The sequence below is a fragment of the Cetorhinus maximus genome, chromosome 9, assembly GCF_964194155.1.
Source record: "Cetorhinus maximus chromosome 9, sCetMax3.hap1.1, whole genome shotgun sequence".
Taxonomy (NCBI): Eukaryota; Metazoa; Chordata; class Chondrichthyes; order Lamniformes; family Cetorhinidae; genus Cetorhinus; species Cetorhinus maximus.
This window is the reverse complement of record NC_135887.1, coordinates 87,392,747-87,420,207: the sequence shown is the minus strand read 5'-3', so window position 1 is coordinate 87,420,207 and position 27,461 is coordinate 87,392,747. Positions and strand designations below refer to the sequence as shown.

Below are 27,461 nucleotides of genomic sequence, written 5' to 3'. Positions count from 1 at the left end.
GACCTTAGAGAGCTATGATTCAGCCCACCAGGTATGCTTTATTTGCTTCATTCTAGCAGAAAAGCTGATTATTTTATTACATCACTAAGTAATGTGGAGAAGTAGATACTAAAATAGACCGACTTCCTTGTAAAACTCTTTCCCCCGTCCCCCACAATGTACACACTTCATTAAGGAGTCAAATCACCAGAATGATAGTTGCCTGTGTTTTAGCAAGATCAGCAAGTCATTTAACCAGTGTTTTTGGTGGGATTGTTGGTGGATGGGGCACACACTATATGCAAATAAATTTCAAAAGGCTACATGATTTTCAAACTAGATTTTGTCCTCAACAGCTATAGAAATTGCAGGATAATAGCCTGAAGAAACTCCATCAGATTTTCCTGCTCTCTAGCTGAGGCCAATTTTACACATCGTCCTCTCCAGAAGAGATCAGCTGATTTACCATAGTCTAGTAACTGAACCAAAGAATTTTCAGATCAGCATTACTTGGCAACTTATTAGATAATTTGTTTCACTTAACTAATTGGAGAAGCACAGAATACAACTTTCTCACAAACAAAGCAACCTTCTAGAAGTGAGGACCAAGATCAGTGCCTAATTTTCCAATATTCCTGGTGCAATAGCGTCATTATCAATTAAAGTCAAACATCCTGAAGTTGAATTTTACCTTCAATTGTTGAATGATGCAGTTTAGATATTTCAATAATTAGAGTTTTTTCTCAGTCCCCTTTTACAGCTTGCCTACTACAAAACATCCAACTCATGTATTTAAATACAGGTCATTTCCTATACATTAATGAGCACAAATGACACTCTCTCTCCCCCCAACTCCCCCTCAAAAAAAAACCCCTTGATATGGGTGTCACTAGCAAGGTTGGCAATTATTGCACATCTTTAGTTGTCTTAACTTGATACGACTAAGTGCTTGCTAGGCCATATCATAATGCAGTGAAGAGTCAATCTCATTGGTGTGGAATCGATATCACTGGTCAGACAGCAGCTTTCCTTCCCTTGGTGAAGCAGTGGGTTTTTTAAATCAATTTGCCAGCTTCAGAGTCACTTTACCAAATTTTAAAAATTCTGGTACTGGGGGTGGGGATATGGGAAACACAAGTGGCGGCAAGTGCACCAGAATTCCAAAGATGATACCCCTTACCTGTTTTCTCTCCTTCTCTTGCGCTTCCTTGCGAAGCTTTTCCTTTTCTCTTTGAGCCTGCAGTGCAGCATCCTCCCGTGCTGTTCGCTCCAGCTCTCGCTGTAACTGGAGGGCTTTTTCTTTCTCCAGACGTTCACGTTCTCTGTTAAAAATTTAAATGTGTTATTCGTTCCCTTCATTAGGTCTTGCACAAACCTATTTAGAGCAATATAATACAAGTCTACTAATTTGAACGCTAACAAACAAAATTATACATTTCAGGAAGTCATTAAGCTAACACCTCACCAATGTAACAATTGACCCTTAAATAAGGCCCATTTATTCATGTGTGTACTATTTTTAACAGAGGACTGTTATCAGTGTTGAGCCAACGAGACATACCGAGTCAGCAAAGTCTAAACAGAATGGGAAAAAGACTCAGGTTGGCTTGGATTCCCATTGTCAAGCAATTGGAAGCAACAGTTCAGAAACCAAGACCGAGACAGGTAGAAGCAGCCCTGGGAGTTGAGTGGAGACAGATGAGTGTGCAGTCAGTCTGCACAGTGTAGTGTACTTTAAACTTCAACTGGCAAAGTGTATAAATACCTCAAGTGATCATTACTCTAATTTAACCATTCTTGTTGCAATTGACTCCAGTTACACCAACCACCACACAAAGTAATGTTTATCCACATAAAAACTATTTTTCCCATCAGGATTGGAAATATGGGGAGAGCTGAATGGGATTAAAAACTTGTCCAGAGAGAAAATGTAAAAATTTTTCTGTCTATTCTCTCTAGAAGCTCTACTTTTTGTAGAGCAAGTTCAAGCACTGGAGCACTTTTGCCAGATTTCCAATTCAAGTTGCAAGTAACACCATATCTTATCAGCATTGCCTATTATGCTCTGCTCCGTCATTGGAATTTCAGTAAAGTAGAATAGATGATATGAACTTCATTTTATATCCAACTCAGCAGTACAATTGTCGGTTTGCTCCTTCCAAACCTGTATTTATGTCTTTTGAGGCATATAATACTTCTAGTAAATGACTGATGGTTTCAAAATTTATATAAAGAGTGCCACATTAAAAGGTGGTCACACATTAAAGCATTTGGGTACAAGGTTAATTTTCTATACAATACGGTTATGATGACTGTAGCATTTTATTGCTCCATACTTCTCCGCCTGGATGCTCTCTTGTTCCCTCTTTCTTTCCCGCTCCCTATCTGCAGCCAGTTGCAGCTCACGCAGTCGCTCTCTCTCAAGCTCAGCTTGCCGCTGCTCTTGTAGCTTTCTGGCTTCTGCTATTTTACGTTGCCGCTCCAGTTCTTCCTCTTTCTTACGCAGCTGTAGCTCTCGGCGCTCTTCCTCCTGCAGGAGTAAACACTGATTCAATGTATCCCTAGAAAACTGTGCTTTGTTTCTCAGAATTTAAATGAAGCAGTTAATATTGGACACATGTAAGATTAAAAAGCTTGTTCAATGGGGTTAAAGCCATATAAGATATGCTATTTGTGGTATAAGTCTTATAAAACTTGATTCAGAACTACTGAAACGGTAGAGTGGGTTGCAACAAACAAAAATCTGAGGGGGGAGGGCAAATAAAAGTCCAGAACATTTAGTCTACTAGCGAATGGCTTACCATCCAACCCAGAGGGTGGGGAATTTAGACAAGATGGCAGAATAGAACACAGCAGAACACTGCCTGAGTATTTAGGGAATGATAATTATGACCCAAAATAAAATGAAAGTATTAGCATATTAAAAAACAAGAATTCCCAGTTGTTGTTTAAGGTTGGGCATTAGTCTGCCAATGAGACAGGCTCACAAAGAGAGTCACTTGATTAAAGTATTAAGAGACAATAAGTTTTCATAGAACTGCAACCAATGCAAATTAACATGAGAGAGAGGAGTAACTAGAAACTTAAAGTACAACAGCCATACCAGCTGTTGCAATCTCTTATTTCGGGCTTCCTCCTCTTGCCGCCTTCGAGCTTCTGCTTCCTCCATCCTCTTGGCAGCTACTTTCTTTTTTGCTTTTTCTTCAGCAACTCTTTCTTCACGCAACTGTAAAACAATATAGACCGCTACAATAATCCCTCTATGTAATGTACACATTCACTTTAAAAAAAAGTAGACCTTCCCTAATTGTTTGATGCTTGGCTTATCTGCAGTTAGGCAGCACCAGAATTGTCATACCTTTGCATTCTTCTCATCAATCTGAGCAAACTTCTGCTCAATTTTCTTTTTCTTCTCTTCCTCTTGTTGTTGAGCTCGGGAACGAGTTTCCAAAACACGTTTCACTTGCATTTCCCGCTTCCTATGAAAAAAATCTTTTGTAGTTTTAAATGAATCAAATTGTATTAAGGTTCTCCCCACCACCACCTCCTCTTAACAGCCATGGGGACATTGGTGAATGAAAACATGAGCCAGGTTAAATAATTCAATGGATCAACCAAGTCCTTTTGGAATCACTAGAATGTGTTGAGTTAACTGGGAACGGCAATGAGGAGGTTACAAGTTAGCCTCCATCATCAGGTTAGCAAAAAAGAGTGGATGGAAGAAAATCACAGGTACCAATGCTCAATTGCTTGCAAGGGAAAATATGTATGAAAAAACATCTTGCACATATTCTCTTCCAACAAACATTAATTTTCATCTCCATGATTTTTCTAGGCATTTGTGTGAACATTGCTGATTTCTTTTGATGGGTCAAATAACAATGCTTCTGTAGGCTGACAATTAAAATGACTCTGGCTAATTTCACAAGACTCACCTAACTCAATTCACCATCATCTCTTCTCTGCAAGGGAACTTCTGTTTTCAAAAAAAATCCTTAATTCAGTACATTTGTATTCCTTTTTCAAAAACTTGTCTTCTTGTTGGTTAATTTTGATTCAAGCTTTCCAGCCATTTATAACCCAGTACTCTGTTCCCTCCAAAACCTGTCACAATAATTCCAAGCTCTACATTTATGGTAGCCGCCTTCAACCCTTACCAATTCTCAGCCTTCTGGTTCTCTCTGGTGCTGGTGGTCTGCTTCCCTCCCTCCTCAGCCACTCAAACAAGCAACTGTTCCATCATCACACCACTAAACAATTTCCCAGTTGAGAAAAACTTGCATTTATATAGCAATTTTCATGACTTCTGGACGTCAGTGCTTTGCAGTCTTATTGTTTTCAACCCAGATGCTTTCAGCTATGAGTCATCATTTAAAAAAATATATTGAAAAGGATCTTGCACATTCCATTAGACTGTGCTCTTCTAATAGGATATTTTATTTAAAAAAAAACCAACATTCCTACATGACCAATTGCTAGCTTCACAATCACACCAACTAATTTCTTGACACTGCAGTTGAGCTTGCATCAAAATGAACAAAGCAGGCCTTTGACAATATTGCAATTAGACAGCTGAGTTGGTTGTACCTTTCTAGTGACATTTGTACAAGATACAACTATGTGGTGGTACATCCTGATAGAAAGAATAAGGAAATTACACATTGCTTGGATTATAATCTAAATGGGGTAGATGAGTCAAGGGATCTAGGAGTACAGATACACAAATCACAAAGTAACCAGATTTTTCCTCCAATTATTCGTTGTTATTCACAGCCTCAGACACATCCTAGTAGGAACTTAGGTTGTCTGCAGCCTGCTTGTGTACCATGATACATTACAAATTACTGCACAGCCTAGAGGGAACATTTGTAGCAGCAAAAGTTAATAAGGCCATTAAAAAAGAACAAAACACATTCATTTTCAGAGTACAGAATTGAAAAGCAGAGAAATTGTTAAATTGGCATACACCATTGATTAGACCACTTGGAGTACTGTGACAGTTCCAGCCTCCATGAGGCACTGGAGAAGGTGCAAAAAAGATTTATGTAGCCGATAGCAGAAAGAGGATTTTTGCCCATCAGGAGAGATTGAACAGCTGGAGAAATATTCTTTTTTACCTAGAAAAGGCTGAAGGGTAACTCGGTAGAACTTAGATTATGAAAGGGCTCCATGGATAGACTTCTAAAAGATGTTTCTGCTTGAGAGGGGTAGGAGGAAAGAAAGTGAGGGGGGGTGGAAAAAGAGTACAGTTCCAAAACCAGACATCATACATAAAAGATAGTTCTTACTAAAGATATCCAGTAGAAAAGACTAGGTGGTTATGCTTTTAGGGTTCAATAAAACAGGGGGGCGAAGGCTTGTGTGCAGCATAAACATCAGCACAGGCCAGTTGGGATGAAGAGTCTGTTCTGGTGATGTATATTCTATATAAATGATGGTCATATGGAGAGCATGTCAAGGGTCTGAATGGCCTACTCCAGTTCTTTTATGGATTGCCAGCTTTTAATGCATTTTATTTTGTACATGTAACAACTCAAAGCCCTAAATTGAGATGACATACACTAATTCATGCTGCAGGTAACCGTTAGCTTATTTAAAAAAATTCTTGGGCACTAAGTAACCCACAGATATACCTCATCATGTATAGAACTGGAAGCAACGATATTCAATGCAAACAATTAGAGGGATTGAGCTGCCAAAGTGAAAGAGTAACTCAATCCTATAGTCCAGTGTTGGTCAGCAAACAAATGCACTATTCTGAAACATTTCTTTTACTTGCAGAATCTCAATTGCATAGAAAAAGGTTCATCACTGGATGCAACAAGATAGAGAAGAGAAAGAACGTACAAAAGCTTTACAAGTAATGTTAGAGAATATACAGAAACAAGCTGATCTCTTGAGCATGAATCAGCACCTTCTTGCGAAAGTTTGAAAGGAAAGGTATCAAGAACAAAACATGTATAGCTCCTGTTCATGAGACAGCAATTAATACTGAAAAGTACATGGATATTAATTGAGGACAAATTCATCTGCAACACCCACCACAGTTGAATAGTCTAACAGTTCACAGAAGTAAACTAGCTCTACTGGAGGACAACATAACATCCTTGTGGTAGCATAAGTAGTAGGTGGCTTCAGGAGAGGAAAGAAAACCAATTTAAAAGGAAAAGGTCCTTTTAAAATTATGCTCTTGGAATAAAAATATTTTTATCTGATTAAAAGCCAGACTGAGTCTGGAATATTGCATCGACTCAAAGTTAGATCATATCTGCTTACTTTTTAAACTCTTCCAATTTACGTTTCTTCTCTTCCTCCACTTTCTGTATTCTTTCTTCCTCCTGTTCTCGCTTCTTCTTTAGATTTGCCAGACGAGCCTTCTCTTGTTCCTAAAATATACAGGGGGAAGCAAGCAAATAAATGGATCGTGTCCATACACTAGGTGCATTTTACTTAAATTTACTGCCAAAGTTGGAATACATTATCTATTAAAAAAAGGAATTTTTTTTAAAAAGCCATTAAGTATATAACAAATCGAATTACATATAATATCACAAAAACTTTCACTAGCAGTTTGTGAGGCATTCAGCCAAGGACTGCATATTTTGAGCTAACTCCAGGTCATCTTGTACACAAAGATACGCAAATATCCTAAAGAGGAGGCAGAATACATACCTTGGAATCAACTTTTAATGGGGTGTTGCGTTTAATGAAAGACTTCACCACTGTACGGCTAACTGATACCGGAGTCATCAGCAATTGATTTTTTTGAACTGCATGGAGGAAGCTTTTGTGCTTTGGTCGAACCACCTAGAAAAAGAAATTTGGTCACAGTGTTATATGCTGGATTTAGGTAATGGGAGTGATTTATACCCAGAATCCATCTTGAGATAATAGAAAAAAAACATTAGGCCCATTTATGACTTGGTAGCCACTGTTTAAATTTATTCAACACCAAAGTTCTGTACATTTCAGAATCTTCTGAAGATTACATGTTAACTTCAAATATTAGGTCTTGCAGCATTTAAACTTTTCAAGTACACAATGTCAAATTATGCATAAATTCAACTCAGATTGGATTGTAGAATAAAAATTCCATACAATAACATACTAAAGAAATCAATGAAGTTGCCAATTGTTTTGTACATGAAGAGATTAATGTCTATAATGTTATTGGAAATTATTTTATTAAATAGAGTTTAGTGGTGTCTGTGTGTCTTAATTGGATTAAAGCCAGCTGGTCTAAAGGCTTTGATGTCTAGAAATAAGGAGGTTTGAAATGGTAATTCAATAAACATGGGGAAGTTTAGAAACCTAGATCTCAAGGTGGCAATTTGCATTTTTAAATAAACCATTCAAAAGAATGGGTGAAATCTTGCACCTGGCTAGAAGACACCAAGCAATGTGTTTTTTTTTCAGCTTACTAATAAAACAGGTGGAATGAAAGGGTGTTATTGTTAGAAGAGGTAAAGTTAAAAGCCTAGTGATACAATGGAATATTTCCATTCAAACAGAAAGATATGTATAAAAGGAGAAAGGAGATTGTGGATAAAAGAGGCATTTTAAGATCCAACAAATGAGAGAAGCTCCAGCCTGTTAAGCCTCAAGTCTGTCTGCAAGGACCCAAAGCTGAAAGTGACTGTCCAGGTTGTGCTTTGCCAGGTCTCTGTTTAAATCTATGAAGTTTACTATTGACCTAACGGGGGTGTAACTGAGAGTCAGATTAATTAGGGGATTTTTGTAGTTACTACAGTAGTAATTTTATAGACGTATGTACGTGTTTACAATCTTTGTATTAATAAATATTTAACTTAGTTTTATAAAAACCCGAGACTCAGTGGTTTTATTGTTACTGAATTTCAAAGCCTGCATCTCGAAACATACAAATTGCAAAAATGGGTTATGACAGTTGATTCAAGCTTCCCTCTGGGATTTGAACAACTCAGCCTTTACCATCGGCTGTGTCACAATACTTTTATGAAAAGTATCATGCATCTGCATTAGAACTAGGCTAATTACCAAAGGGAAATCATCAGGCAGCACCACTGTACATTCTGCCTTTTCCAACTTCAAGCTATCCCTGCCACACAGCATGCCAGACAGGTTAACCGAGTCAAGGTGCATCCCTAAATTGAGAATAGAAAATTTAAGTAATTAAATAAAGGTTAGAAAAGGCCAAGCAAGTTAATGAAGAAAGAAATTTACATGTTATCTGTCAGTCTAAGTTTTTTTGTTATTTCTGCAAGTAAAGATCAAAAAAGGACCAATTAGAAAATAATATTTTAGTAACTTGGCCATTCATTCTAAACAAGTATAGTATTTGTTTATAGAGAACTGTCCAAATAAGTGGGCCGCTGGTTTACCCCTATACCTCCAGCCAACAAAACGGAGTTCAATATGGTAGTTCTTCTGCCACCTTCACCTTCCATAGCCAGAAGGGCCCCATCCCATCATCAAACTTGACTTTCTCCAGCCTTAATTTTAAGTCTGAAATTGAATTAGTCGTTCAGTAGTACAGAGCTGGGGTATTTCTAAAAAAGAGAGACACACCTAAACTTTTCTAGCGGACCGTATCAAACAGCATGTCCCAGCTGCTGTTAGCAATGGGCAGGTACAGCCCGTGCTTGCAAAAATCAAAGTGCCATGTCCAACATTAGATGTGATTCTACGATTGAGGATTATTCAGCAAAGGGTGTCCAATGAGCCAAGAATTAAGCTGACAACCAATTTAAGATAGTCAGTCAGGCTCACAGTGTGGCACATCTGAGTGTATTGGAAATACATATTAATACACAGGGCCCTGTTCTTTCCAGACAGAAAGAACTTGTACATACATTGCACCTGGTTCAGCTAAACAAAATAAGTGACAGCCATTTGCTGACTCATTCCTCAGGGCAATGCCTTGACCAGTGTCAAGGTGCCTGGTTTAAATTTCAAACAACGCTTGGCTGTCACTTGACTGTCAGTCACTATTAGTGGTGCATTCTCCATGGCAACACCACTTGCCAACTAATCAGCACTCTCTTTACATACAGTATAAATGCTGTCTTCCCATTATATTGATATCCTTGCGAGTGTCCTGATAAGTGCAAGGCAAAAAGCTTAGACAAGTCTCTTTTTTTCAGCAATACTAAAATGGAGTTCTTAACTTCCCAATCTTTTAAGATGGAAAACTGCTTCTTGGATGTAAGCAGTCTCAGTTTCTTTGCTTCCAGTCTCCCTCAGAACTTGCAGCAGCCCACTCTTTGATTCTAAGTGATACTGTTGTTGGATAATAATGTCAGCTCCCAAATCTCTCATTTTCTGCATCTAAAATACCAATATGTCTATTCATGTAGACTAATTAGGACAGGAGCAAGCTGAAGCAATTAGCTAATTTAATACCATCTTTACACTTTTCTTTCTCCCCCTTGTCCAGTTTACCTACATCTCCAGTGCCTGTTTAATCTCATATTTTCTGGCTCCAATACCATCATGGATATAACCTGCAATTCTACCACCTATAAGGACAAGGACAGCAGCCACCACCTGCAAGTTTCCCAAGTCATGCACCATCCAATTTGGAGATGAAAAATATAGGAGTATGAGAAGCTAAATAAGTCCATGTACAATTTCAGGAAAGCCATGTAGATTGGGAGGATAAAGCATGGGTGAAATTCAAAGCAATGCATCTTAGGAGGAAGAATAAGGAATCATGCATTAAATGGTAAGGTTAAGCTAAATAAAGATGGAGTGACATCTTGGGGTTCAGATACAAAAATCCTTACAAGTAGGACGCCAAGTTGAATAGCTGTTAAACATATGGGGCTCTCGGCTTTACAAATAAGGGCGTGGAGCACAAAACAGAGGACATACCAACCTATCAAATTTGTCAGGCTGCAGTTAGAATACTGTCCCCAGTTTTGAACAGCTAAGTTTAAGAAATGTGGCAAGACCTTGAAGAGGACACAGAAGGCATTCACAAGTTTCAAAGGATGAAAAGCTTCAAAAAACAAGAATTGATTCTACCCATTGAATCATGGAGGCAATTTTAAATAAGTTAATAGCTAATCCAACAACTTGCATTTATATAGTGTTTTTAAACGTAATAAAACATCCCATGGCATTTCATAAAAGTGTTATCAAACAAAATTTGATAAGGGTCACATAAGGAGGAGGCATTCTTTAAAAAGGAGCAGCTTAAAAATAGAGAAACTTAGGGAGGGAATTCCAGAGCCAGGGCCTTGGCAGCCTTCTCTTCAGCTGTCTATGAAAATCAAGGATGTGCAAGAATCCAGTTTTGGAGGAGTGCAGAGTACCAGTGCTATAATAGGATTGGAGGAGATTTCAGAGTTTGAGGGGAGATCCCCCCCCTCAGAAGCATTTGAAAATCAGGATGAGAATTTAAAAAGAAAAAGACATTGCCATACTGGGTAGCCAATGTAGGTCAGTGAGCACAGGGATGAAGGGTAATGGATTTAATACAAGTTAGCATATGAACAGCAGATTTGAATGAGTTCAGGTTTACAGAGGGTGCAAGGTGGGAAGCCAGCCATGAGAATAATCATGTCTAGAAGGTAACAAAGGCAAGGTGAGAGTTTCAACAGTAGATGTGCTGAGGGAGAGATATGCAATAACAGGTGGTAACGGAGCAGATATTATTTGACATTGGAAGCACACCAGTGTCAAATAAGATGCTCAACTTGCAAACAGTCTGGCTGGTTTTAAAATCCATTCACTTTATTTGGTCATGGTTAACAAGATCAAAATTTATTGTGCAACTCTGTACAACAGTTGTTTATTAGACCACATCAAAAGGTCAGTTAACGGTCAACTACATTGCTGAGGGACTGGAGTCGCGTATAGGCCAGACCGGGTAAGGATGCCAGATTTCCTTGTATAAAAGACATCAGTGAACCAGGTAGGTTTTTACAACATACTGCTATTTTAATGACCACCGTTAGAATACGAGCATTTTATTCCAGATTTGATTTACTAAATTTAAATTCCAAGCTGCCATGGTGGAATTTGAACCCATCTCTTTGGATCATTAGTCCCAGCCTCCAAATTACCAGCCCAGTAACTTAACCACTATGTTCTTCCACCTTAAAATCAGAAATGAGGATGTTCGCTGACAATTGCGTAATGTTCATCGCCATGTGTGGCTTCGCAGATACTGAAGCAGTCCATATCCAAATGCAGCAAGACCTGGACAACATCCAGGCTTAGGCTGACAAGGGGCAAGTAATATTCAGGCCGCACAAGTGCCAGGCAATGGCCATCTCTAAAAAGAAGAGAATCTAACCATCATCCCTTGACGTTCAATAGCATTGCCATCATGGAATCCCTCACAATCAACATCCTGGGGTGACCATTGACCAGAAACTGAACTGGATGAGCCATATAAACACTGTGGCTAGAAGGAGGTCAGAGGCTAGGAATTCTGCAAAAATGACTCACCTCCTAACTCCCCAAAGCCTGTCTACCATCTACAAGGCATAAATCAGGAGTGTGATGGAATACTCCCCTCTTGCCTGATTGGCACCCTATCCATTCACTCCCTCCAGTGACACACAGTAGCAGCAGTGTCTACTGTTGACAAGATGCAATGGAGGAACTCACCAACACTCCTCAGACAGCATCTTCCAAACCCACGGCTGTTACCATTTGGGACAAGGGTGGCAGACACATGGGAACACCATTACCTGCAAGTTCCCCTCCAAGCCACTCACCATCCTGACTTGGGAATATAATCGCCGTTCCTTCACTGTCGCTAGATCAAAGTCCTGGAACTCCCTAACAACACTGTGGGTATACCTACACCACATGGACTGTAGTGGTTCAAGGCGGCGGCTTGCCATTACCTTCTCAAGGGCAATTAGGGATGGGCAATAAATGCTGGCATAGCCAGCAATGCCCACATCCCATGAATGAATAAAAAAAGTTCCCCAACCACAATACAGTAGCAAAGAGTACAAAAGGCAATGGCTTCTATCTACCCGCTTTTAGATGGAGGAACTTTCTGCTCTTCCATTATTGGATGGCAGACAACCAGCATGAGAGGGGCATGGAGGGGCTGAGAGAAGTGGTGGAGGTGTGGGTCCTGACAAAATGTTTTTGTATGCAAGCACCAATTAACAGCACACAAATGAAAAATAAGAGGGGCCAAGGATAAATTCTTAGGGGACTCTAAAGATAATTCTGAGAGAAGCAAAAGAAACATTGCAGGTGATTCTCCCACTACAATTATATAGTCAGGAATAGGGCCAAATGAAGGCAGTCCCAACCACCTACACAAAGGAGAACCGTTTGAGGAGAATGGTGTGTTAACCTATGTCAAAGGTTTCAGACATATTTAAGTCAGTCATGTAAGACTTGTCATTTGTGATATCCTATCAAAGTCAGTGTTGCAGAGGTAAAACATAATTGGAGCGTTTCAAACATGGCAGTGCAGGGAAGATGGGAGGCAACAGGCTCAGGTACTTCAGTGGTAGGTTTTAGATGGACCAATAATTTGCAAGGACTCTGGTCAAAGGCGGAGATTATTTTTGAAAAGGAGGTAGTGTATGGTGGCTGGTTTCAAGCATAGGAAGAAAATACCAAAGGAAAGGGAGCTATTAATATCACCTAACAAAACCAAGAGGAGAACTTAATGTGGTTAACAGTTTAGTGGGAACAGTATCAAAGGAGGTGGTGGGTCTCATGGGCAAAAGGAGTTCAGAAAACATGATGAGATAGAAGGGAAATGAGAGAAAATGTGCAAGTTCAGGGCTAGGACAGAGGGATCCTTGGGAGAAGTTTGAATTGATGGGCTAAAGGAAGGAGGGAAGCAGCAGAACAGATGGTCTCAATCTTAGTGATGAAGAAATCCATGAGATCCTTGCACTTCAAAGTTTCAGCTCACAACTTACTTTGCTAGCTGTAAGACCTGGTGAAGGGGTCTTCTTTCTTGGTGGAGAGTCATCCTTTTCTAATATTTCAGAGTAACAGTCATTTGCCACTGCACACTTGTAACTGCGCTTCCGTCTAAGAAATAGCAACATAAGTTAATGAAGCTGCAAATAAGATGGCCAAAATAGTATCCTTTGTGCTGTTTTGTTGCTCACAAGTCTATAGAACTCAACTCCTGCCCTGAATAATCATCAGATGAGTCATACTTAAACCATTCAAGCACTTAACCTGAACAGAGACTAAGGCATATATGCAGGCCTGCTCAGATTCTGTTCAGATGTGGCGCTAGCAAAAAAAGAGGTGATTGCTTCTCTTTCTTCTAAGTGCATTAATACATCAGGAAAAATGTCCTAATTAACAAATTCACCCACTAGCAATGTTCTTTATAAGCTGCACAGCCGCAAACCTCTTAAAGCACAGCAAGTGCGTGGCCTTCAAAATAATTTAAAGGTGCCATGTGCTTAAAGAAATTGCCAAAAATTTGAGGATATGTTATCCACTAGTTATTTAGATTCTTGCACAATGCCTCAAAACAAAACTCCAGTGTGTGCTTCCCTCTGTCTGTTTTTCCCCCAAACTATTTGAAAATTCTGGATACCAATTTTTCTAAACATTCCCCTGCTTCCAATGTGTCACAGTAATCACCCAATAGGCAAACACTTCACTAGTTGTGTATTTTGGAGCTAACAACATTAGTAATGGAGCACCATAAAATGCTGCATTTAACCTCAGGTCATCAAGCTTTGCCAATAGCAAGCAGGAGTCTCAACAGAAACTTACCCAGCATACTGGCCATCAGGAGAAGACAGTTTATCAGAATCACTGCTGTCTGCGAAATTATAAAAAAATACATGTATTTAAACACCAAATGATAACACTATGTACATCCTACTTAAATTTCAGCATCCTATGAGCGGGGGCCGGTTAGCTCAATTGGCTAAACAGCTAGCGCATAGCTTAGATTAACACGGTGGTGAATGTTGCTGTCGCAGTGGCCATCACCAACCACCACCACCTTAACAACGATGGCCACCACCATCATAATGGCCACCAGGACAGAGATTCTGGCACTTCTGCTTTGGTGGTTGCACCTCCTATTGAGCAATAAGCATTTTCCCATTAGGAATGTTGTCAAGTCACTGCTGGAGGATAAAAAGTATTTTAGGAAAACATGTTCCATTTTTCATCATCCCTTTACAAGCTCTAATGCATTTTATACTTCAAGATCAGCAAGCACAGAATCTCAAAAATTGCAATTATGGTGAACTTCTCTAATAAAAAAAATGAAGAATGGCCTATTGACGTTATAAGGTTTACTCATTACACACCTTTTCTCCGAATTCTTGAACTTCTACAAGCTTGCACATCAGCTGCTGCCTCCTTTGCTAGACTGCCAATGGCAATTTTTGCGACACTTCGTGTGCATCTACGTTCTTGATTTTCAGGAATCTGTATACAAATAAAGTAGCTTAGTTTATACATGTTCTAATAAATAACAGTTAAAAGTTAAAAGTAAACTTTTTTTTTTAAGAACAGCAATGTCAGTTGCACTGTACCTACCAATGTGGCTGGTTGTTTCTCTTCCTTTGACTGCTCAGATTTAAGCACAGTGCTAGAAATTTCTTCAACACTATAAATAATAAGAAATTACTGTTTTCAAGTTTCCAACATGAAACATTTTACAACTATGTGAACCAAGGGATCTACTCATCTTCAGTGTCACCAGCTTAGCTATGGAGAAAATAATATCTCCTTTTCCAAACACAGAAAAAAAAAACAAACAGGGCAGAGTTTCTGCAGTACAACACACAAAAATCCCAGTGTCACTAGAGCAAATGACAACAGCATTTTGAGCGCAAACTACGTCAGTGTAAGGAAGTTCATGATTTCTTTGTACTGGTTTAAAAGACTAAAATGCTAAAAGCTGGCTCACCCACAATAAACTGACCACATCCCCAGGATGAATTGATCACCATTAATAGTTTCCATTAATTGTGCTCATTGTTAGCAGTCCTTTGAGGTGGCTTTAAAAATTAAGCTGCATCTTTTGGGTGCAAGGACATTACTAGACTTTTTTTTTAAATGTATAAATGAGAAATTATTAAGTACCCCAGCATAACTTAGATAGTTGTGTACTTTCAGAAAAGTCATTTTCAGTAATTTAAAACTGTGTTGCTCACAGGGGATGGACAAATGCCTTTTTGTGATAAACCCAATTTCAGCTGTATTAAATACAACTGGACCAAGTTACTGCTTTTAAAGCAAGTTAAAACATTTTAAATGCTGTCAGATTATGCCGGCTCAAGTCAGATTGTTTGTTTCGCCTCCAAGGAGGTAATTCAGGCTCTAGAGGAGTTTAAGGTTGATAAGGAGATATTGGATAGGCAGTCTGTACTTAAAAGTTGATAAGACACCAACACCAGATGAGTTGCATCCAAGGGTGTGAGGGAACTGGAAATTGCCGTAATTTTTCAGCCTTTCCTAGACTTGGGTGGTGCCGGGGGACTAAAATTGCATACGTTACACCCTTGTTAAAAAAAAAGGAGTACAAAGATAAGCCTGGCAACGACAGGTCAGTCAGTTTAACTTTGGTGATGGGGAAACTTCTAGAAACAATCATTTGGGACAAAATTAATAATCACATGAACAAACGTGGATTAATTAAGGAAAGCAAGCATGGATTCCTTAAGGGAAAGTTGTGTTTAACTAACTTGAAGTTTTTTGAAGCGGTAGCAGGGAAGGTTTGCCCAAAAGGCATTTGATGCAGTTCTGCACAACAGACTTGAGCAAAGTTATAGTTCATGGAATAAAAGGGACAGTAGTGGTTAATAGATGCTTTGCAGGCTGGAGGAAGGTTTGTAGTGTGGTTCCCCATAGGTTACTGTTGGGACCCTTGCTTTGTCTGATTAATATTAAATGACCTAGACCTTGATGTACAGGACACAATTTCAAAATTGCAGATATGATGAAACTTGGAAGCATTGTAAATTGTGAGGAGGATAGTGTGGAACTTCAAAAGGATGTAAGCAAGTTGGTAGGATGGGCAGACAGGAGGCAGATGAAGTTCAATGCAGAGAAATGTGAAGCGATTCATTTCGGTAGGAAGAACAAAGTGAGACAATATAAAGCATACAATTCTAATGGGGGTGCAGGAGCAGAGGGACCTAGGTGGATATGTGCATAAGTCACTGAAGGGACAGGTTGACAGCATGGTTAATAAAGCATGCAGAATCCTAAGCCTTATTAATAAGGACATGGAGTACAAGAGCAAACTTTTGTTGAGCTTGTATAAGATACTCGTTCGGCCTCAGCTGGAGTATTGTGTTCAGTTCTGGATGCTGCGCTTTAGAAAGATGTGAATGTATTGGAGAGAGTACAGCAAAGATTCACGAGAATAGTTCCAGGAATGAGGAACTTCATATATGAAGATAGATTGGACAACATAGGACTGGTTTCCTTGGAGAGTAGCAAGTGGAGAGGAGATTTGATAGAGGTATTCAAAATCATGAATGGTCTGAATAGAGTAGATAAGGAGAAACTGCTCCCACTTGTGAATGGATTGAGAACGGGAGGGCACAGATTTAAAATAATTGGCAAGAGAAGCAAAAGCGATATGAGAACAAACGTTTTCACATAGTGAACAGTTAAGGTCTGGAATGTAATGCTGAGGAGTGTGGTGGAGGCAGATACAATCAAACCATTTAAAAGGGAATTGGACTGTTGATACCTGCAAAGAAAGAACGTGCAGGGTTATGGGGAGAGGACAGGGGGATGGCACTAATGAACTCAGAGCCAGTGCAGATACACCGGACCAAATGGCCACCTCCTACGCTCTTAACAATTCTAGGATTCTGTGTGACAACATTCAAGAGTTAAAATTCTCAAAATTACAGCAACGTTCGGCACAATTTGTGCTGAAATTTCGACTTGCACCCAAAGTGAACATTTTGCAGGTGTTTTTCCCCCCCCCCGCAATATTCTGGTACTAGCCTATTGGACAGATGTTATTTTTTTTTCACTGCCACAGCAAATTTGGCTTAGTTCAGCTCCAGTCACGTTTTGCAGCCTGAACAGAAATTTCAACAAGGGAGGAGAATGTGCATCAGCTTGTGTTTCTCTCCCTAGATCTATTCTATTCCCATGTGCGCTCACTATCATTAGAAGTGTAATGATCTGTTACACAGCCTGATCAACTTTGCCCTTTCAACTCAATAGCAGAGGTCAATTGTAACCTCCCCCCACCTCAACAAGTACTTATCTAAAGTGCTTAATGTGGACTTAGGGTCATCCTTTTAAAAAAAAATGTATTTTTCACATCAGGACATCCCAAAAACACCTGACAGCCAATGCAGTGCCTTTGAAGTGTAATCACTGCTGTAGTGTAAAAATGCCAGTGTGCTAATTTGCACACAGAAAGGTCCCTAAAATAGCAACATCACAATAATTTGTATGAGTGATGCTGGTTGAGGAATAAATATTGGCCAAGAACCAGGGAGATTTCACTACTCTTTGAAATAGCAACATGGAATCTTTTATGTGGGCCCAAGGTCAGTTGGAAACAGTTTGACATCTTACTCAAAACTCATCCAAAAACTTATAGCTGAGAAGGAGTAGGCCATTCGGCCCCTTGAACCTGCTCCACCATTGAAGATCATCATGGCGGATCTGATTGTGGCCTCAGCTCCAAATTCCGACTGCCCCCAACAACCTTTGACTCTCTTTTTAGTCAAAAATCCACCTACGTCTACCTTAAAAATATTCAATGACCCTGCTTCCACCACTCTCCAGGGAAGACAGTTCCAAAAACTCTCGGCCTTCAGGAAAAAATTTCTTCTCATCTGTCTTAAATGGGAGACCCCTTATTTTTAAACCGTGTCCCCTAGTTCTAGTCTCTCCTGCAAGGAGGAAAAGTCTTTCAGCGTCCACCCTGTTAAGTCCCCTCAGGATCTTAGATGTTTCAATAAGATCACCTCTCAAATTTTCTAATCTCCAGTGAGGACAGGCTAGGCCTGTATCCATAAGATAGCACCCCCTCCCCAAGTATCAATCAAATAGATCTTCTCTGAATTACTCCTAATGCGTTTATATCCTTTAAGGAGACCAAAACTGTACACGGTACCCTAGATGTGGTCTCACCAACATCCCTACTTTTATATTCCAATCATCCTGCAATTACAGCATTTCATTTCCTTCCTATTCACTTGCTGTACCTGCATCTAGCTATGTGATTCATACATAAGGACACCTCGATCCCTCTATACCTCAGTTCTACAATCTCCATTTAAATAGTATACTGCTTCTCTATTCTCCCTGCCAAAGTGAACAAGTTCACATTTTCCCACATTTTACTCCATCTGCCAAATTTGTACCCACTCACTTAACCTACCTATACTCCTTTGTAGACTCCTTATGTCCTCTTCATAATTTGCTCTCCTACCTATCTTTGTCATAAACAACACATCAGGCAGTGAAGCACTCTATCAATACTACAGACTGACAGCCTTGTGTGCTCAAGTCTCTGGAGTGACAACCTTCTAACTTCAAGACAAGAGCTCTTCCCACTGAGGTTTAAGCTACGATTCAGTGCTGTACTATAGAGTTCAATTACTTCATGAGCCATTATATAAAACTCAACACTCAGCATTCTACCAAAGAATCTCACTGATCATACTTAACCAAATTAATATTTATGATCACTATTAGCATGGACTAATACACACTTTACAACTTTTACTGATCAGGTTAGCTTCACAGCTCGAAGCAGTTGTGTAAGCTTTTGGATACATCAGATAGGCATGTGATAAGTCCAACAACTGCCTTTACCAGTGATGGGCATTTAAAGCTAAAGTTCTATAGGCAGCGAGTCTCAAAGTAATTTCATTACATTGACACCTACAGCAAGGTGGCTGCTTATATTAAATGAATCATGGAACATATTTTTTAATTTTTAAGGGTTGAACATTTTTAATCATTGTCCTCACACCATGAATTACCAGATTGGAACTTGTGTTGAACAATATAGCTAATGTCACAAGCTGGTTACCAGATCTCGGCTTGGGAAGAAACAGGGTCAGTAAAATTGGCCTTGGTGATCCTGTTTTGGAAAGGATTAACAAAACAGGAGGACAGGGTTGGGGAGTGGGGAAGTTCCTTGCCACACTATTAAGGACAATCTATGTTCCAACTGCCTGAAACACCCCCTTGCTCAGAGATAAGGTATGATTTGACAAGATATTGGCCACCAAACAGCACTTATGGAACTTTCCCTCCAGATGTCTGCAAAAAAAAAGATTGGATACTTGGGTAAAGGAGTCATCGCAGGAAATTATGTTCAACTTAAGACATCATGTCCAAAACAGAGGAATGATTCAAATGAATTCCTGCAACAGATCCCTCTGGGTAGGATTAACAAGTTACACTTAGCTGTGCCCATTTAAAAAAACTTTAAAGAATCAGTCCACACTGAGCGTAAATAGATTTGCATTTCAGTAAAAAATCTCTTACCATTCTCTCTCATCAATTTCCTCCATTTGGTCAGCACAGTTCTGATCTACAAAGAAAAGGCAGGCATATTACCAAATAAAATTGTGGTTTTAAACAACAAAACAAAATATACTAAATAGATTTGAACAAATGAATCCAGATTTGAGAGAATATCAAAGTCAGTTGCACCATTTTGGTAGATAGATTCCTAGCGTAACATATTATATAAAAAAATGTAAAGGACACAATCGCAATTAATGGAAATTGAAAAGAAAAATGGACAATAACCCCAACACACTGCACCAATGTGTTCCTTCCCCAACTTGGCCAAATATAGCTTTATCAAAACCCTTAGCCACCCCCCCACCCCTCAAAATCAGATAATCATGCCATGCACAGTTGCAAAATATCTGGGGACAGAGATCGCATCGAGAATTTGACAGCAAATTGTTACCAAAAAAAATAATAAATCCAATGCTATGAACTTTCCTTAATGAATATTTGTGCCTGAAGCAATGACAGGTAACATACTCTGATACAGGGCTGGCAATGGCAAGCATTTCTTCGAACACAGTTGCCAACATAGGTCAGCAAAGACATGGTGAAGGACAAGTGGAATTTTGCAAGGTGAGAAATTTATGGAGGGCAGAGGATCAATCAGCACAGCACCACTATGAGGTCTGGAGATGACAATGGCATGAATGAAGGTTCCAGAGGCAGGTGTGCTGAAGTTGGGGTACAGGCAGGTCATATTACAGAGATGGAAGCAGGCAATATTTCTGATGGAAAGTCAATGGAGTCAGAAGCTCAAGGTTAATTAAGCTGCCATGGTTAATCTGGGGACACAGGATGCTGAGGGGGTGGGGATGGAATCTTGGCAGAGTAACTGTGTTTAACAAATCAGTTTTTTTTTGTGGTTTTTAGCACAGCAGATAAAAAGGAAACTAGTGGAGACGTATATTTGGATTTTCAAAATGCATTCAATAAAAGGTGTCACAGGTTAAACTTCGAGGTGATTACGCTTCCATCTCTGTAATATGACCTGCCTGTACCCCAACTTCAGCACATCTGCCTCTGGAACCTTCATTCATGCCATTGTCATCTCCAGACCTCATAGTGGTGCTGTGCTGATTGATCCTCTGCCCTCCGTAAATTTCTCGTCTTGCACAATTCCACTTGTCCTTCACCATGTCTTTGCTGACCTATGTTGGCAACTGTGTTCAAAGAAATGCTAGTAGTAGGGCTGTATTCTTCAGAATTAGAAAGCAAATGGGTGATTTGATTGCAGTTTAAGATATTTAAAAGGGAACGGTTAGGGAAGGTAGAACTTATTTCTGCCGATTGGGAAGCCTCGGATTGGGAGTGGGGGTGAGGGAGACAGTGTCTAACTATTAGAGCCATACATTCCAGGAGTGAAATTAGGAAACATTTCTACGTACAAAGGGTGGTAGAAGTTTGGAACACACTTGATGTTAGGTCAAATTTGAATTTTAAATGAGAAATTGATAGATTTTTGCTATCTGAAAGGTACCAGCTTTTACCCATATTTCTAATGCATGGAATTAAGTTGCAGCTCAGCTATGATCTCAGGAATGGTTTAACAGACTTGAGGGGCTAAATGACCTACTCCAGTTCCTGTACAGATACAGCAAACAATTAGGAAGGCAAATTATATGATAGCCTTGATTACAAGGGGGTTGGAGCACAAGCAGTAAGGTAGATTTGTTGTGAATTTACAGGGCTTTGGAAGTACTACATACAGTTTTAGTCTCCTTACCAAAGAAAGGATATACTTGCATTAGAGGGGCCACAAAAGTTCATTAGATTGATTACTGATGGAAGGTGTGTCCTAAGAGGTCGAGTAGAATCGGTTTATATTCCATGGAGTTTAGGAGAGAGGTGACCTTATTGAAATATATAAAATTCTAAAATTCTTAGAAGACTTCAAGTGTAGATGCCTAGAGGCTGTCTTCCTGGCTGGAGAATCTAGAACTAGGGGTCAGTGTGAGAATAAGGGATCAGTCACTTAGGACGGAGGAGCTCCTTCACTCAGAGGATTATGAATCTCTGGAATTCTCTACCTCACTATCGATGCTCCATGGGGGAATCAATAGATTTCTGGGCATTAAGGGAATCAAGGGAAAGAGGGAAGAAAGGGTGGGAAAGTGGAGTTAATATAGAAGCTTAACCATGTTGTTACACAAAGGCAGAAACAGGCTGGAGGGGCGCATAACCCACTCCGGCTCCTATTTCTTATGTTCTTATTTCAGCATGTCGAATAAGCAATCAGAGATCAAAAGAGGTACAACAGGAGTGTGTGTCTTCAGCATACATCTCTGCAGGATGATAACAATTCCATCAAGCTGCTAGAGTAAACAGGGTGGCACCCTCCTCCTCCTAAATGGAATATGTTCTCCCTTTCAAGCCATTCTGAAGATCATAAAGAATATGACTAGCCTCTTGGTCTCGGATGGTCCAGGTCATTCCTTAAACCCGAGCACAGGAGAGAAAGGGCTTGCTGCAATAAACAGACCAATACAACTCTCAGTACAAGCAGTAAGAAGAGGCTTCTTTTCCCTCACACAATGCAGATCCACTTGTGTGCATGGCAGAAATGCATGTTTTTCTGCATCTGAAGTTCAGTTTTATTGTACTATATTATTAGTTCTTAAAAGGTTGAGTTAATTATCATTCTGCAACCAGAATATAAGATGTAAATTGTAAATACATTATTTAATGTTTTAGACATTTATACTCACAGCTGGAAGCAGAGGACCTCAGCACATTCTTCCTCTTAGCAATGGACTTACGCAGAGATTTCCTCATGGACTCCTGTGCCATGACAGTCCGTTGAACATTCAATGAATATTTATCTACCAACCTAAGGCAGCTGGACCGGCGGTTGGCAGTGCTTTTCCGCACTGATCTACGGACAGTTCTACGAGTAGCCTGGCTTTCATCTTCAGAAATGGAGTTCTCACTAGCAGGTGATGATCCCAGAGCATTATTTAGCTTCTGACCAGCTAAACAATGCTCACTTTCCACTCTATTTTCTTTAGCAATAACAGCCTCTGCTATTTTCATCTTGGTTGCTGCACGATTTGGGCTCCTGGGGATTACTGCTGTGGCAGGAGTCAACATTTCCAAAACAGATCCACTTAAAGGAGCTGGCTTCGTCTTAAATTCCTTTTGAAGCAATTTCATATCTTCAGTAGTAGTTTCGGATAAGTTAGCTGCCTGAACCTTTTGATATAATTCCACACTCTTACAGTCATTCAGTGACAGGACAACCAATGGCACTCGGCCATTAACTGGGATAATAGGCGATTCACTGTTTTTCTCAGTTTCAAGATTAGCCGTCGCTATTGCACGTGCTGTTGATCGTGTTATGCGTACAGGATGTTCCTGCTCAACTATTTTATTGCAGCCACTGTTATCTTCCTCAACCATCCTACTTCTGAGTTTTGTCTGTTGAGTTGAAGAACGTCTTAAATTCCTTCTGTTTCTAGAAAGTCTGGAGAAATAAAATCATAAATTCATTTCGAGGTACAACTCTCAAATGAGTAGCAAAATTCATTTTTTTTTTAAGTTTTCTTTACAGAGTTAGGAACCTTCCTCCCTTCATTCATAAACTTTTAAAGGCAGTGGCTCAGTTCCACGAGTTGTAGTTGGAGGTGAACACATCCAAGCCAGATCCTGCTCTCCCAAAACATCCACAACCTGCACACTTTCATTATGTTCTAGAAACATTGGCTTACAGATTTTGACAGTATACAAATGAGTTGAGCAGAAACTCAGAAAAAACCATTAGAGTCCAATTTTGTGGGGTGGGGTGGTGGAAAATCGGCATTGACTGCCAATTGCACCTAGAGCAAAAAATCTACCTTTGTCCTACCTGCCAATGGATCCATCAAGTAAAATCCAAAAGTGGTCAGAATGTTAAGCATGAAATATTTCTAATGACTCTTAACCAAGATGAGCACTTTGTTGAACTGAATAAAATCTCATCCCTCGTGTGTCAAAATTCAGCATATAATGAAACTGGACTCCCCACCACCGAAATCTTTTTACTAATTTTTGACATTTGATCTTTCAAAGTTAGGCTAAGTGGAACCTCCATTCTCTAGCAGTAGGTTTCTGTCCACAAGGTTTTATTAAATTCTACACACACACCTCTGGGGTAAATAGAATACAAGGGAAATGTAGTAACCCACTCGCATCTACAAGCCGTGACTGCAGTTTGATATACAAATTCTATATATACTTTGTACTTCCCTGCAGACACTTGAGGTTTACCCAATTTTAGTCAAAGCAACTCCAAACTGCAAAGAAAATATTTTTTCCAATATTGCTGTGGGATACTATGAAGCAGGCTTGTGGGGGCTGTGCGTGAGAGACTAATTTAATTAGACTGAAGATAGTCAGACTGCAAAGATTAAATCATCAAAGGGTTAGGTGTAAGACCGGCATTTTGAAGTGGAATTGAACGAGCTAAGATGGGCTACTAGTAGATACAACAGGGATAGGAATTTGCATTAGGAGATAAATGAGGGGTGAATTTTTAGCTATTGAATTTCAAAGAGAGAAAAATAGAAGTTTTACAATGTGCAAAAATCATAAAAATCAAATAAATAAAGCCAAGTTATTAACTTTATTTTTCCCCCGAAAGTGGAAGCCATAAAGACAACATGAAATATTTTTAGATTCTGGAAAATGTAACTTTCAAAAGACAGTTAAGAACAGTGGGTTTAAAGATGAAAAGGGGAAAATATATCTAAGGACTGATTGAAAGCTGTATGGAGTGTGTGACCATGCGATCTTGAAGAGTGTGCTGTGCAAGCACAGTCCTGTGAAGAAAGCAGCTTCTAGCCACCCCAGAGAAATGTCTGGTTGTTCCAGAAAGCAAGGTTTTGTTATAAGTTTTGGATTTCCATTGTCGAGTGAGGGGGAGAGAGAAGCTTGTGAAATACCGCCCTTATAGGAACAGTGAGTGCCTTGCAGTAATATTACTGAATGTTTTATAGATTAAAAATCTGTAGAGACTGTTGACTGGAAAAGGGTGCTTACTTGAGAGTCTAGCTAAGTAGAAAGCTTTTGGGAAATGTTATAAGACTAAATTTAACATTGTAACCGTAATCTTGTGTGTTTAAGTTCTCTTTTCTTTTGTTACAAAATATGTTTTAATTTAATATTTAAAATCTCCAAAAGTGGCAGTGGAATCTTTACTTCTGACTTCAGTACACATACCTTCTCATAATAAATCCAAATTGCAAAATCACTGTGATAGCCTGACCAAGTTTCCCTTTGGGATTCCCTTTGGTCAGCCTGGCAAATGCTACCTGCCATATCATAACAAAATCAGTCTACCATCCAGCAGGCTGCTCAGTCAGCAAATTACTCGAAGTGGTTCACAGCCTGAAGAAAAGATAGAACTCTACAGAATAGGAGCATGAGACCATATGGACCTCAAGTCTGCTCAGCCTTTCAATATGATCATGGCTGATTTTCTGCCTGAACTTCACATTCCTAACCACACCCCATATCCTTCAATTCCCCAAAACCAAAGAATCTCCCTCCCTTAGTCAACAATAGAGCATCCACAAGCCTCTGGGGGTACAGAGTTCCAAAGATTCACAACCCTGAGTGAAGAAATTTCAGTCATAAATGATCAACTCCTTATCCTGGAATTGTTTCCCCATGTCCTAGATTCTCCAGCCAAGGGAAACAATCTCTCAGTGCCTATCCTGTCAAACATCTTCAGAATCTTGTACGCTTCAATGAGATCACCTCTCATTTTTCTAAACACCAGGGAGTATAGGCCCAATTTACTCAGCCTATCATCCCATGAACCAACCTAGTGATTATTTGCTGCATTGCATCCAAGGCTTAGAATATCCTTCCATAGATAAAGAGATTAAAACTGTGCACCGCATGCAGAGTATATCCAAGTTCCTCTGAGCGTCAACATTTACAAGTTTCACACCTTTAAAAAGAAAATTCTGTTTTTATATTCCACTACTAAAAAGTGAATAACCTCACATTTCCCCTCCTGTCATCTTGTTGTCCACTCACTTAATCTCTTTGCAGCCTCTGCATTCCCCTCACAGCTTATATTCCCACCTAGCTTTTATCGTCAGCAAACTTGGATACATTACACTCTTCACCCAAGTCATTAATATCGATTGACAACAGCCGAGGAGTCATCAATGATCCTAGCAGCAAAACAGCAGTTACAGCCGGCCACCTTTCAAAGGCAGAGGGATAGGCAACAAATGCTGGCCTTACCGTCGACACCCACGTTCCAAGAAAGAATAATTAAAAAAAATTGAAAATGTACCATTTATCCCTATTCTCTGGTTCCTGTCCACTAACCAATCCAAGATCTGCACTAATATATTACCCCCAACTCCCATTAACATTCTCTTGCCTATTAACTTTTGGTATGGCTCGCACCTTGTCAAAGATCACAGGGCGGTCCAGCAGAAACTTTTCAAAGATATCCTGAAAGTCTACTTGAAGGTTGGCTTTTACCTCAACAGCTGGGAACATTGTGCACTGGTCTGCTCACAATGGCGAGCCCTGCTTCACTAAGACGTAGCTTGTTTTGAAGCAGGGCGGACGAAGGCCAAAGACACAAAAGATAAGCACTCAAGAAGGCTCGCAACTCCAACCACAGACTGACCAACTGACTGCCGATGTGGAATATAGATTTATTTTTAAATGCAATTTCTCCTTTAGCCTTTTATTTTCCCAGTTCCACCTTTACCTCGAACTGATTTCACCCCCATCTCTTACAGCCCCTTTCTCGCCCACCTTTCTCCTTCTCTCCCCCTCTCTACTCTAGGACTCCGTGCCAAGCATCCTCATTGCACTGAGGGACTGACATCAGATGGCACCTTATAAAATGCCTTTTGTAAATCCAAGCATATTACTGGCTTCTCTTCATCTACCCCTCTAGTTACATCCCCAAAAAACCCTAATTTGTCAAACACAATTTCCCTTTTGTAAAACATACTGATTCTGTCTGATCATACTGCGATTTAAGTTGATTAAGGTTTCTTTAGTAATAGATTCCAGCATGTTCCCAATGACTAATGTCAGGCTGGCTAGCCTGTAGTTCCCGGTTTTCTCTCTCTTTTGAGCAGTGGTGTTATATTTGCCAACTTCCAAATTGTTGGGATTGTTCTAGAATCTAGGGAATTTTGGAAAAGTGCATCCACTAAGAGTTTACCTTTACACACAAAAAAAGAGATATCAATCCAATATTGAACTTGTTCAGGTGATTAATGCCTTCAAACTGTATTACATTTCACTGAATACCACTGATACCCTTACCTCTTACTGGAATCCTGAGCCACAGATGGACGTCTCCTACGCCGTTTTCTCTCCGAAGGTGTTTTTGGCATCAACTCAGGCTCTGCATTAAAATCACTGAAAAATATTTTCAATTTATGTAGTAGTAAGACTCATATCTCTGTCCAATGTACCTACTAGGTTTTTGGGTTTTATGGTCACTCTTACACTGGAGTTTACCATCCATTTCTGCAAGGTAATCTTGTGCTCCCCATAGCAGAGTGCACCATTACCTACAATGGCAAGGCTCAGGGGCCAAATAGAGAACCATGATGACTGCACTTGGGGCTAAGCGAAATGTGCTATGTGAATCTGATCAGTGGGGAGATTGTAAATACTTTGCAGGGGGCTCATAAGCTGTCTGTTGGTTCTAGCCCAAGAACAGGTAGATGAATACTATTTATAACAACTTTCATTTCTATAGCACATTTAACATAGTAATACATCCCAAAAGCACTTCACAAGAGCGATACCAATGAAAAATGATAACTTTTTTTAAAAAATCACAAGGCCATAGAAGGAGAAACCAGTACAGCGAGCAAAAGCTTGAACAAGAATCTAGGTTTTAGGGAACATTTTAAAACAAGAGGAGAAAGTAGTAGAAGCAGAGAGTTTAGGGAGGAAACTCCAGAGCTTGGGGCCAAGGCAGCTGAAAGTACAGCTGCCAATCATGGCACAATGAAAAACAAATCAGGAATGCACAAGAGACCAGAATTGGC

At 39.7% G+C, this 27,461-nt stretch overlaps 1 protein-coding gene across 2 annotated transcripts in view; it reads right to left on the bottom strand.

The window, feature by feature from the left end:
- The window catches only part of LOC144684801 (inner centromere protein-like), a 54,572-nt gene that overhangs the window by 15,497 nt on the left and 11,614 nt on the right, over positions 1-27,461 (bottom strand). For both annotated transcript variants that reach the window (XM_078549036.1, XM_078549035.1), the window contains exons 3-15: positions 26,725-26,820; positions 22,149-22,903; positions 19,411-19,456; positions 14,467-14,536; positions 14,235-14,355; positions 13,687-13,735; positions 12,867-12,981; positions 6,652-6,786; positions 6,256-6,365; positions 3,338-3,458; positions 3,083-3,205; positions 2,316-2,509; positions 1,160-1,301 (exon numbers count right to left, since the gene is read on the bottom strand). In XM_078549036.1, the coding sequence (XP_078405162.1) occupies positions 1,160-1,301; positions 2,316-2,509; positions 3,083-3,205; positions 3,338-3,458; positions 6,256-6,365; positions 6,652-6,786; positions 12,867-12,981; positions 13,687-13,735; positions 14,235-14,355; positions 14,467-14,536; positions 19,411-19,456; positions 22,149-22,903; positions 26,725-26,820 (2,077 nt within the window). The remainder of the gene's footprint in view (positions 1-1,159; positions 1,302-2,315; positions 2,510-3,082; positions 3,206-3,337; positions 3,459-6,255; positions 6,366-6,651; positions 6,787-12,866; positions 12,982-13,686; positions 13,736-14,234; positions 14,356-14,466; positions 14,537-19,410; positions 19,457-22,148; positions 22,904-26,724; positions 26,821-27,461) is intronic.